This window comes from Lepidothrix coronata, unplaced genomic scaffold (genome assembly GCF_001604755.1).
Source record: "Lepidothrix coronata isolate B3197 unplaced genomic scaffold, Lepidothrix_coronata-1.0 Scaffold5, whole genome shotgun sequence".
Taxonomy (NCBI): domain Eukaryota; kingdom Metazoa; phylum Chordata; class Aves; order Passeriformes; family Pipridae; genus Lepidothrix; species Lepidothrix coronata.
Genome location: NW_016690185.1, coordinates 11,698,812 through 11,711,191, shown reverse-complemented (window position 1 = coordinate 11,711,191; position 12,380 = coordinate 11,698,812). Strand labels below are relative to the sequence as shown.

At 37.1% G+C, this 12,380-nt stretch overlaps 1 protein-coding gene across 2 annotated transcripts in view; it reads left to right on the top strand.

Annotated features, from left to right (window-relative positions):
* MED23 (mediator complex subunit 23) overlaps positions 1-12,380 on the top strand; it is a 37,229-nt gene that overhangs the window by 22,517 nt on the left and 2,332 nt on the right. For both annotated transcript variants that reach the window (XM_017829224.1, XM_017829214.1), the window contains 10 exons: positions 588-712; positions 1,190-1,395; positions 2,319-2,499; positions 4,603-4,773; positions 5,903-6,119; positions 6,948-7,184; positions 8,850-9,015; positions 9,990-10,062; positions 11,234-11,448; positions 11,982-12,102. In XM_017829224.1, coding sequence (XP_017684713.1) covers positions 588-712; positions 1,190-1,395; positions 2,319-2,499; positions 4,603-4,773; positions 5,903-6,119; positions 6,948-7,184; positions 8,850-9,015; positions 9,990-10,062; positions 11,234-11,448; positions 11,982-12,102 — 1,712 coding nt within the window. The remainder of the gene's footprint in view (positions 1-587; positions 713-1,189; positions 1,396-2,318; positions 2,500-4,602; positions 4,774-5,902; positions 6,120-6,947; positions 7,185-8,849; positions 9,016-9,989; positions 10,063-11,233; positions 11,449-11,981; positions 12,103-12,380) is intronic.

The following is a 12,380-nucleotide window of genomic DNA, read 5'->3' as shown; positions in this document are numbered from 1 at the left end:
TAGTCTAGAAAGTCGCTGGAGAGTTAGAACAACTGATTCACAAAGACTGGTAGAGGTGATTTGAAAGGAAAAGGACTTCTTTGTGGGTTTTTTGTTTGGTTTTTTTTAACCATTTCTGAACCTTTAATGAAATCAACACAAGGGTTGGAGGAATGAGGCTTCTGTTTTATTTCTACTTAATTGGGACAGGTGCTTCTGAGAAGCCTTTTTAAAGCAATATAAAATCTCATCTGACAACTTCATCATCATTATCTTCCTCAGGATTTTTAAAAAAAATCTAATCAGTTAATCAGCAGAAACTTATCTTACTGCCATTACAGGAAATTAAATATAAAATGTTAAAATCATGATTGCTTTATTTCTAGCTCAAAACCTAAAAATAATTTTCTTATTGTTAATAGCATAAGAAAGGTAATATCCAGATGGTTCTGTAGAGTAAATAAGAGTCAAAGAAAAGGGCTGGGAGAAGTTGGACAAAATGGAAACTGAGTTGAACTAGCAAAGCCTTGATGCATATGATGACAAAAGGAATACCAATAAGAAATGTTTTTTCTGTGAAATTCTAATATCATTGATCCATTTTCTAGATTTTTTCACAGGTTCTGATTCAATTCAGGGAACTTGGTGCAAAGACATACTGCAGACTATCATGAGTTTTACTCCACATAACTGGGCATCACATACACTAAGCTGTTTTCCAGCTCCTCTGCAGGTAATAGTTTAAAACTGATGATTTTACAACTGGAAACACAGTGAACTTACCCTCTTAACAACATCCTTTGCCTTTTGTGAGTTGGTGGGATTCTTCCCCTGTCTAGACTGCATTAATCTCAAGTCCCTGAAGAATGCAGCATGATTGTGACATTGCTATTTCTTCAGAAAAGCATTAGCTTCCCCTGGAGTATTCTTAGGCTAAGTTTGGTCAACTGATACTTCTGGTGCAAGGCAAATCAGATGCTTTAAAAATTAAAAAAATAAAATAAAAAGTTGGAGAAGCCTTTTTTTCTATGGCAGTTTGTCATGTTAGTGATGAAACAGTCACTGTTATGTCACGGTGAAATAACAACCCTACCTAATAGGTTGTATTGTAAAAGGAAATAACTCGTAAGAAAGTAAGAACTCTTAAAAGTTTACCTGTTCAAATATTGTTCTATAGGCTCTCAGTCACAGCAAAGCCTACTTTTTTCAGGTGTTCTTCAAGCAGAATAATGTACCTCAGGAAAGCCGTTTTAACTTGAAGAAGAATGTGGAAGAAGAATACCGAAAGTGGAAGTCTATGACCAATGAAAATGACATAATCACACACTTTTCTGCTCAAGGTTCATCCCCGCTTTTTCTTTGTCTCCTATGGAAGATGCTGTTAGACACTGACCACATTAATCAAATTGGCTTCAGGTGAGCTTTAAAGACATGCTGTTTCAATTTATTACAGCAACATTCCCAGTTCTGAGGAGACAGGCCTTCTGCAGTAACAGCTTGATTTTTTTAAATTAATTCAGAGCATGCAGAGCATGAAAAAAGAGAGTGGAACTAGGTACTAGCCAGCATACTATAATAATTGTGCAGTGTTTAAGATTGGTCTGCAATGCATATTTTTCCTGGTGAGAAACAAGGATATGACGTGTTTGAACTAATCAGTTAACTTGTAATAGCAGTGTTTCACACAATCTTAAATAGTAAACAAAATATAACACATTTATTTATAATTTATGCATGGATAAAGGCCAAGTATTTTTTTAAAAAACAAATGTTGGATTAAGATGAAAATTCATTATGGAAGTAGTAATCCTATGTTTTTTTTATTTGTTCTTGGTAGTAACAGCATCAGTTCCAGTTGTAAAAAGGATATTTATTTCTTTTCAATCCTTGTTAGGTCTGTTGAAACAGTGTTTATGATAGCCTGTGTTACTCTTCAGTGCATTGAGGAAATAGTGTAATAATGCTATGGCTGTATTAAAGTGCATACCGTGGAAAAATGAAGTTTTGTTGCAGAAGATTGTCCTAAGAGGTGTATAACTAAAATTGCATAAGTAAAGCATGGGTTCTGGGCAGAATACTGCAGATGAAATTGGTGAACTTGAAGCATTTCTCCTGATTAGTATTCAGACTTTGGAATTCTGTTGTTTGGGTTTTTTTGCTTTGCTTTGGGGTTTTCTTCAATTAATTTAGTAAAGGGAGGGAGTTTTGCCTTTTTTTTTTAATAAGACAACTGTGTTAAAACCCACTAACGTGTATGAAGTAGACCAGTTAAAAATATATTAATAACTGTAACAACTTCTTATTGCCTTTTTTTTTTCTTTCTTTGTCTTCCCTGCTAGGGTGTTAGAAAGAATTGGGGCCAGAGCTCTGGTGGCACATGTCAGAACATTTGCAGATTTCTTGGTGTATGAATTCTCTACCTCTGCAGGAGGCCAGCAGCTCAATAAATGCATCGAGATTCTCAATGACATGGTGTGGAAATACAATATTGTAACGCTGGATAGGTTGATACTGTGTTTGGTAAGTATTGATTCAGAAGATAAGATGACAGTTCTTCATGCAGAGTCTGCTTTCTGATTCACTTTCATAGGAGCAATCTTTTTAAAAATGCGTTGGTCTTAAATACTAGTTGCTAAACCAATAATCAAGCAAAATAATAGATTACTTCTTTAAGCAGTGTAAAATTCCAAGTCTTGTAGTTCTCTGAGCCTTCAGGAAAAGCATTTCTTGGTTATTTAGTGGCGACCATTGAACTAGTATTACTAAGTGCCGTGATTAGTGATTTGGGTCTCTGACCTCAGAGCTGTGCAGTTATTTGGGCTCTGCAGGGGGATCTGGACAGGCTGGATCAGTGGGCTGAGGCCAGTTGTCTGAGGTTTCAGCAAGGCAAAGTGCCAGGTCCTGCTCTTGGGTCACAACAACCCCGTGCAGCACTACAGGCAGTTCTGAGCCACTCACTACAAGACAGACACTGAGGTGCTGGAGCAAGTCCAGAGAAGGGCAATGGAGGTGGTGAAGGGACTGGAGCACATGTCTTATGAGGAGCAGCTGAGGGGAGCTGGGGCTGTTTAGCCTGGGGAAAAGGGACCTTATTGCTCTCTACAACTGCCTGAAAGGAGATTGTAGCCAGGCAGGGGGCAGCGTCTTCTTGCAAGTGACAAGCAATAGGACAAGATGAAACAGCATCAAGTTGTGCTAGGAGAGGTTTAGATTGGATATTAGGAAAAATATCTCCACTGAAAGGGCTGTCAAACATTGGGATAGGCTGCCCAGAGATGTGGTTGAGTCACCATCCCTGGAGGTATTTAAAAGGCTTGTAGATGTGGCACTGATGGTTTAGTGGTGGGCTTGGCAGTGCTGGGTTAATGGTTGGACTCAATGATCTTAAAGGTCTTTTCCACCCTAAATGATTCTATGGTCCTGTGGTTTCTGAAGAAAGATAAAAGGGATATGGCATGCCATGATTAAGAAACGAATGGAAAATCTTGTAGCCATTAGTATATGCTTTGCTTAGAATTCAACCTGTTTCATCATAAGGGAGAAATTATGTTCTCTATATTTTCATGTTATTCTAAAAATAAAGCAGTATTTGCCCAGAGATAACTAGGTTTTCATTCAGTAATAATGCTTTATGTATAATTTAAAACCTCATCTTAATGTAAAACTGTTTGTTTGAATTCTAGTTTGATTTTCAAACTGAAGTCCAAACATATCAGAGTGGCCAAAAGTTTGAAGCAATCTCAACTTCATTGTCATTAATCGGTTATTTTCAATAAGAGAACTGGCAGATAAAAGAGAACTACAATTGTTAGAGAAAATGCTATCACTAGGGAGTTTTAAGACTTTCTGCCTGTGGAATAATGGGATGAGGATTGAACCTATTGAAAAATAGAGTTGAAAGACCATGTGCTCAATGTGAATTTGTGTGTGGATGTACCTAGTGTGGCTAGGAAATGTGACTGCTGCAATGTTTAGGGGCTATTGTTGCCAGTGTATTTTAGGTGCTGAAAAAATCTCCGGAGCAGTTAATTAGGGGTGAGATAAGAAAGGGTTTATTTGCCAAGGCAGTAGATGGTATACGACGCGCGCACCCCGTGCCTGAGAGGTTACATTTTATAACACCATCCATCCAATCCCAGATGTGCCCACCCTGTGGCCTTTTCTCTGGTCCGCCCCGGGCCCTCCCCCTGAGAATTGGGTCTGGGGTCTTTTTGGGACCACTTACTTCATCATCTTCAACTTCATCAGAGCACAAAGGGTACATATTTACCTAATTCTTGACCTATTCTGTGGTTTAGGCCCAGATATTGCTGTTCTGTCAACTGTCTAGGCCTTGCCTTGACAAAAGACTAAACACTTCTGCTGTATTCAGAAGCAGGATTGATATGGGGAGCATAGAATGGGGTAAGAGGGTTAGGGAATGCATAAACAAGGGTACTGGAGAAAGGGAAAAGGGACAAGGGACAAAGAAGGAAGGGGTTTCTGCTTTTAAAACCTACTTATAAAACTCATAAGTTTTACAAATATTAGAAAAATAAAAACCATTAGGGGCTTAAGGCATCACTATAAAGCAGACAGCAGTGTCAACTGTAATTTCATATTATCTGATCCATTTTCTTTCAGGCTATGCGTAGTCATGAAGGAAATGAAGCTCAAGTCTGTTACTTCATAATTCAATTACTCTTATTGAAGCCTAATGATTTCAGAAACAGAGTGAGTGACTTTGTGAAGGAGAATTCTCCAGAGCACTGGCTGCAGAATGACTGGCATACAAAGCACATGAGTTACCACAAGGTATCAAAATTAATAGCATTCTTTTATTGTAATACTTTCTGTGGATGTGAGATCAGGCATCACTTACAGGTCAGCTTGATCAGTTTTTGGAGTTACCTAGTAAGCTGTAATTTGTTTAGGCTAGTGTGAAAATAATAAATTACTATATGTAATAACTTTAAAATTATAAAACAGTAATATTCAAAGAAAGAAACAGCTTAAGAATTGCTTGGAAGTTCATTCTTGCTTATCTAACTCAAATGATTTTAAAATCTTAGTTTTACTGAAATTCATTTAGAACAGAGTTTTTATGCATCAGGGAGAAGGTATTTCTTTCTAGTGTTTCATGACTATACCAATAGTTAAACCTGTGTTTTCTTCTAATTATTAAAGCTTCTTCAATCTTTTGTGTGGCAAGAACGTGATAGCCTGATATGTTAGGGAAGAAAATTGATGAGATTTTAATGCTGCTATAACTGTACTGGCTTCTGCTGGCTAGAAAAGGATGTACCAATGGACTGTTCTGTCAAAAACAAAATGAACACTGAGATGGAACAGATACAAGCAAACTCTCGTGTAACTTAACACATGCCATCTAGTTCTGCTCCAGAAGCTATTTGGTCTGTATTAGCCCTCTGCCTTAGCCATACAGTGTTTTAACAGGTAAAACGTCATAAGCTCAGTAGTACCCATCTGTTATTTGTGTGCACTCCAGTTCATTCCCAGGGAAATTATTCCGTGCATATTATTTCTGGTGTTCTAATTCAGTATATGATGCAGAAAATTTCAGTAGTGCTGATTTCCCCCAGGTTTCCTCTTGAAGTACTTGACAAAGGACAGTTAAGTGCTGGCTGCTTCCAGTTTTGTCTTGATATGCTTGGTGTTCTCTTATGCCCATTCTGAGTGGTGGTGAAATTTTGTTTTGCGTTTTGGGTTTTTTTTTAAGTTGTTATCTACTAGTCTAATAACTGATTTCAGTCAGAGTTGAATTTTCTTCAGTAAGCTTTACAGTGAAATAATCTCATTGAATTCAAATGTGATAAGAAGAGGATTATGAAGTGTCTTTTTTAAAGCAATATAGATGCTGAATGTTTAATCCATTGCTTCTAGGGAAAGAGATTTAGATTTTGTTGGATTTCTTTCCCTCCAGAAATATCCTGAAAAACTTTATTTCGAGGGCTTGGCAGAGCAAGTCAATCCACCAGTTCAGATCCAGCCCCAGTACTTACCAATTTATTTTGGAAATGTATGCCTGCGCTTTCTGCCAGTGTTTGATATTGTAATTCATAGATTTCTGGAATTGCTTCCAGTGTCTAAATCACTAGAAACTTTATTGGATCATCTGGGAGGTTTATACAAGTTTCATGGTAAGTTATCCATGAATACACACAGATATATTCTTGTTGCAGTCATTCTATTCTCCTTAATCTCTTTCACTCATAATTTTCATGTACTAGCACAGCAGTGTTTTATTCCTTTCATATTCTGTAAATCCTGTGTACATTTACACAGAGAGGTATATTCCCTGTTTAGTGAATTTCAGCTTACTAACAGTGAACTTGCTTTAAATCAGGTACCTCTTGCTAATTTATGCTTCCTTCACACCTTTCCCTTTCATTCCCTTCTAGCAGTAAGTACTTGGACTGATGTCCTAACAAACTTTCTGTTACCAAGACCGAAACAATTGAAAAGCAGTTCCTCTCTCTATCCTTACTTAAGATTCAAATAACTTTACCTGATTTTTTTAATGCTTTAATAACTACACTGTTATAATAAGGTCTTTTTTTATAGATATTGTTGCTATGTTATGCTCAGACAATTTACAATGTTCTTTCTTTACTGTGACTTCATGCCTGAATCCTTCCTATTTTATATGAAGAGATGATTTAGTTGGTTTGTTTACAAATATATTAATATTATCATTAAGATGTGAACAGTTAATAATACTGATCTTCTTTGTTCCATTTCTTTTGTTCTGCAAACACATTAAAGTATGTACAAGACAAAGGAAGATCGGTTTTTTAGAGTATATTGAAATAAAGAATGTGAATCAATTCCATATGTGCTGCTCTTAAATACATACTATACTTAGTCTTGTATAGCTCTTGGTTTTAGTTTTATATTTGCCACCATAAACATAGAGTGATGCTAGAAATTGTTTCTGGTTTTTGCTGTTTTCATTTTCTTCTTGGCAGACCGACCAGTGACTTACCTGTACAACACTCTTCACTATTATGAGGGGCATCTCAGAGAGCGCACAAACCTCAAGAGAAAACTTGTTCATGCCATAATTGGCTCTCTCAAAGATAATCGCCCGCTGGGCTGGTGCCTAAGTGATACTTACCTCAAATGTGCTATGAATCCCCGAGAAGAAAATCCATGGGTTCCTGATGACACTTACTATTGCAAGCTCATTGGAAGACTGGTAGACAATATCCTTCTGAAAGTTTGCATTAAGTCAGCTATGACAATTTTTTGTAGCTTCATTTCATCAAAATATAAAGTTCAATTCCTGTCTGTTCAGATGTGAAATAAAGCTTGGAGTCATTATTTAGCTGCATATATCAGTCTAAATTCATATTAGATTACTTCCATGTACCTTATTATTCTACACAAGGACTGTGTTGGCCTAGTAAACATCTTGAAAGATATGGGGAAAACAAAGTACAGTACAACTATATAAATATTTCACTGTTTAAAGCATCACATGGAAATACAATTACTGATGTTTATGCATTCTGAATTGACTTCTAATTGCCACAAAAAAATAAGCTTGGTGCAAAGCATAAGTATTTAAAAAAATTGCCTAAAATGAGCTTGCTGTTTTCCAATGCCATTATCAGTGTTACTAAGAATGAAATATTGGAAGCAGTGACACATTTAAGATAGTATACAACTAGCTGTGTCTTGTTGAAGCTTGATATATGTGCTGTTAAAGACTGCTGAGAATCTGTTTTTTAAGAAGGAAAAGCTAGAAGTTATTTAACACAAACCTATGTTTTCTTAATTGCTGCCTGTTATTAATTTTTGCCATTATGGTGGTCTAGTGGTTAGGGTGCAGGACTCTCACCGCTGCGACCCGGGTTCGATTCCCAGCCCCCCGGGCAGATGGAGCTCGTCAGCCCTGTGTGGCAATCCATCTAAGAGAAGGTCACTCTAAACAAACCTACGTTCTGAGACCCTCACTGCCACTGTCCAAGCTTGCTTGGCCCCGGCAGATGAACCTCAGGATTAAAGGGTGGGCTCAGTTCAGCGCACGCTGGGTCTCACCTAAAAAATCCACTGCGCAGGCTCGAAGGGTTAATGACCTTTCCCAAATCTTCGCTCGCGAAGACTGGCCATTATATGACTAGAGCTGATGTTAAGTTCTATGGGAATAGCTGGCAAACTAGAGAACAGCACTACTGGCATCTCCCTGGACTTTGGCTTCTTTCTGGAGCAGCTTTACAAGAGTTGACCAATTTTGAGGATTTTATGTATTCCTTCACTTCTTTTCCTGAACTTCCCTTTCTTTGATATGTAATTTGAAAGAAGTTTATTTGGTCTCTCCAAAGAAAGCTAAAATGACATAAACCTCTGCTTTTATGCAAATGTTAACCGTGTTTAGAGACTCTTCTGTATGTAGTTCAACTAAGTCTTGTTTGGGAAAGTGGAATATTTTCAGAGATAAGCAGGTGGTCCTTTTACATAAAGTACATAAAGAAGTCTGATAGAGGATCTTACAGAGAGGCAAATTAATGGTTTCTGATTATGCAGAATAGAAAATCCCTGATATTTTCATTTTTTCATCTTGGAAGCAGAGAGTGAATGAGGTGGTTGGTGTTGTTTTTTCCAACCCCTTAACTGGGGAACTTTATCCTTTGCATGGCCTTGTGTGCTATGTATTCATGCAGTCCTTCAGTGGTTGAGTATCAGTATCTCATATTGATACTTTTGTTCTATATCTCTTATTTTTTATGAAGTGCGGTTGTTCTACTTATTTCAGTAACCTTCAGTTCAATTTAGTATGTGGTATATGCATTTGGTTTTTTTTTTAATCAGTGTGCTGCTTATACTAGTCTGTGTTGGGTAGGTTTTTTTTCCTTAATCATTGTCACCTATGGCAGGCAAATCACCTGGTCCATTTCCAAATTGTGACTGGAGATTCAATGAGTTTCCTAACCCAGCTGCCCACGCTCTGCACGTTACCTGTGTTGAGCTTATGGCTCTGGCTGTTCCAGGGAAGGAGGTGGGCAATGCTCTACTGAATGTTGTGCTGAAGAGGTATGTGGGCTCTCTGAAATAGTTTCCTGCAATATATCATACATAATTAGAGATTGCCAAGGTAGTCCATGATACTAATTTTTTTTTTTTTAAATTGTTAATTAAGTGTACATAGGTTAAGTTTTATATGTATAAAGCATTTTTGGATGACAAACAAGGCTACAGGGGTCAAGCAGAAAAATCATGTGTTAGATTGCTGTAGTGGATTGTGTGTACTTCAGGAACAGTTGACTTGGCATGATGCCCATAAAAGTTAGAGGGAAGACCTCACCCAGATGAAGGTCTTATCCTTGGGGTTCAGAAGCAGAGACTGGAAAAAGTGTGTTGTTCTTTCAGCTATGCTGAAAGGAGGACATTTCATCAGTTAACATCACAGTATCTTTGAATGCAAAGAAAGGGGCAAGAAGCATTGGCAGAACTTTGAATCCTCCAGATGCTAATGTAAATCAGAGGTACTTTGAAACAGTGGTGTGCCAAGGCTAACCTTTTGCCATGATGCATTAAATTTGACCCGTAGCTCTGTTTCTTGCTCAGCCACTGTGAAAAATACTGTAGTGAAAGAAAGGACCTAGTATTCTTGTAGTCTTTCAGTTGACACCTTTGAGCAATGACAGACTGAAATGATTCGGATTTGGCCTCATTCAGCTTAGTAATATTTTATTGTTAGCTCTGTTTTGGACACGTGGAGGGAAGGAGTCAGTAAAGGAACAAACAAACCTTAAGCACTAAAGCTTAAGGAAGAAAGATTGTAGGCCTTGAAGGAAACCTGCTACTAATGCAAAACGTGCCCAAACAAAGTTTTGCACACAACATCACAGTAGCATTTATATCATCTTCTAGCTTTTCTAAATACCTGTTTATGTTTTTATAGGTCTCTCAGCTAGAGAAATACTCTTTGCCTTTAGACGCACAAGAAACACAAATTGCAATTGTGTATTTTCAGAGCTTTCGTTTTCTTTTTTCTTTATCTCTAGTCAGCCCCTGGTACCAAGAGAGAACATCACAGCTTGGATGAATGCAATTGGACTAATTATCACAGCCTTACCAGTGAGTCAATATGTTGTATTTTAAAATAAAAAATATCTTCTTCCATGAAAGGTTTATCATCTTCCTAGAATATGTTGTAAAAACTTATAGCTAACATCTGTAGATTCCACAAAGAGCTAGTCAGAAGGCTGTGTGCGTGTTTGAGAAACATCTACTCCTCCAGCGTGGAAAAATTGACCATTTTTTTTGGTTTTTATGTTAATTTTTGGGGCTAGGATGAAAAGAAGTAAATCACTTCTATTTAAATATGTAGCTAAATGCCGTGTGTGTAGTATTGAGAACTGGAGCAATGTAATAAGAAAATCTATATAAGGATTCTGATGCCAAGCTATTTTTTTATTAATACCTGCATTTTCACATCCTGTAGTTCTTAAACCATGTAAATGAGATGTGCCTAAGATTGCAAAAGGAAATGTGTGCAGTACTATAGTTCGTGTATCATTAGCAACTTTGATCTTCTGAATATCATGACTCTTGATACCTGACCAAGACTGCAGGATCTTGTGTACCTCTTGCTTATATGTGCCACAACTAGCCTTTCCTTGTGACTTCTCTTCTGCAATAAAATGGCTCCTCTTCTTGGAAAGAAGCCAGCATGGATTTAATCCTTATTATTTTTTTTTTATTCTTCCTGTTCCCTCTCCTTGCATCTTCATCTATAGTCTTTGCCTTTTGTTATTCCTGTTTTCATATTGGTTTTTTGGTCTGTTTGTGCCTGCACTCAGAAGACTAGAAAATTCTCAGTCCCCTTCCATTAAGGTTTTTTGCCTCTGCTTTGCTTCTTTTGGAGACCTTTATAATAGCTGATTAAACAATTAAATTCATTAGATGTGTCTTGATTGTGCTACACTCTTGAATGTGCCATACCTGCTAACACAGATGCTTTCTGTACTGTGCTGCTTCAATTTTCATCTTTGTCAGATGTGGTTATAAACTACCATGTTGTTTATAACATTTATATATGTACACATTTTAGAGATGCAATAATAGTAGAAAGAGCTGAGGAAACATTATCTTAGATAGTGTTCTTAGTGTTCTTTTTAGAAGCAATTCTGACTTTTTCGTTTGGGTTATTTGTTTTTTGTGGGTTTTTTTTTGTGCATGTGGTTTTTTTTGTTTGTTTGGGATTTTTTTCATTGTTTTATTTTGTTTTGTGGTTTTTTTCCCCCAGGAGCCATACTGGATTGTTCTCCATGATTGCATTGTGAATGTTATCAACAGTCCCAGCTTGACATCAGAGACAGAGTGGGTTGGTTACCCATTCCAGCTGTTTGACTTCACGGCATGTCACCAGTCTTATTCTGAGATGAGCTGTAGCTACACTTTGGCCTTGGCACATGCTGTCTGGCATCATTCTAGCATTGGACAGCTCTCTCTCATTCCTAAGTAGGTGTAATGGTATTTGATCAATAATTTGTCTTTTGAATTCCGTACATATTGTAGATGACAAAGCTCTACCTGAGAGCACTTACACCAGCAGATAAATATGTACAGGAGAGCTCTGAAATTCTCCAGATGGGTCACAAGTTTTTTCCAGCTCCGTCTTCCACTGACATAACTCCTGTTGTCTGTGGGCTTCAAGGCTATCGTATAAAGTGTGACTGTCTTTAATGAGCCTTTTTTGCCCTCATTAGCTTTTATGTTTTTATTAATTTGAATTTTTCTGAAAGTATTAACTGTAGCGTATTCCCAAAGCATCCACTGTAACAGTAAATGTTATTCTTAATTCTAGAGCATCCCTGAAATAACTAATGTTTGAAATAACTAATATTTGTGGAGTTACAATGTTTTTTCTAAAATAAAGGCCTAAATCTGTGAGAGAGAATGTGATGTTTTGGCTAGAATTTAGGGCAGGGGAAGGAAGAAAAAAACCCAAAATAAGCAAAAGCTGAAGTAGTAAATGTCTTGACATACTGCAGGTTCCTCACAGAATCATTGATACCCATAGTGAAAACAGAGTTCCAGTTGCTCTACGTTTACCACCTTGTTGGTCCTTTTCTGCAACGGTTCCAGCAGGAGAGGACACGATGCATGATAGAGGTAAAGAGTAGCTTGTGGTCTGCTTTATATGGTACATATTATTTTAGCTTTGCAATTATATTACAAAGCAGAATATGGTCAAAATCTTTAATAAATATTTGCAATTAAATTATCTATGAATTAAACAGTAATTGCAAGAATCTGAATTGCTGAGTTGGTATTCAGCCTACCCAGTTAACTGAAATCTTATTGGATAAAACACCTAGAACTTTTTTTTTTAAACGAGGAAAGAAATACAGCCCAAAAAATATCAAGCAATACGTGCTTTCTTTGGCTCT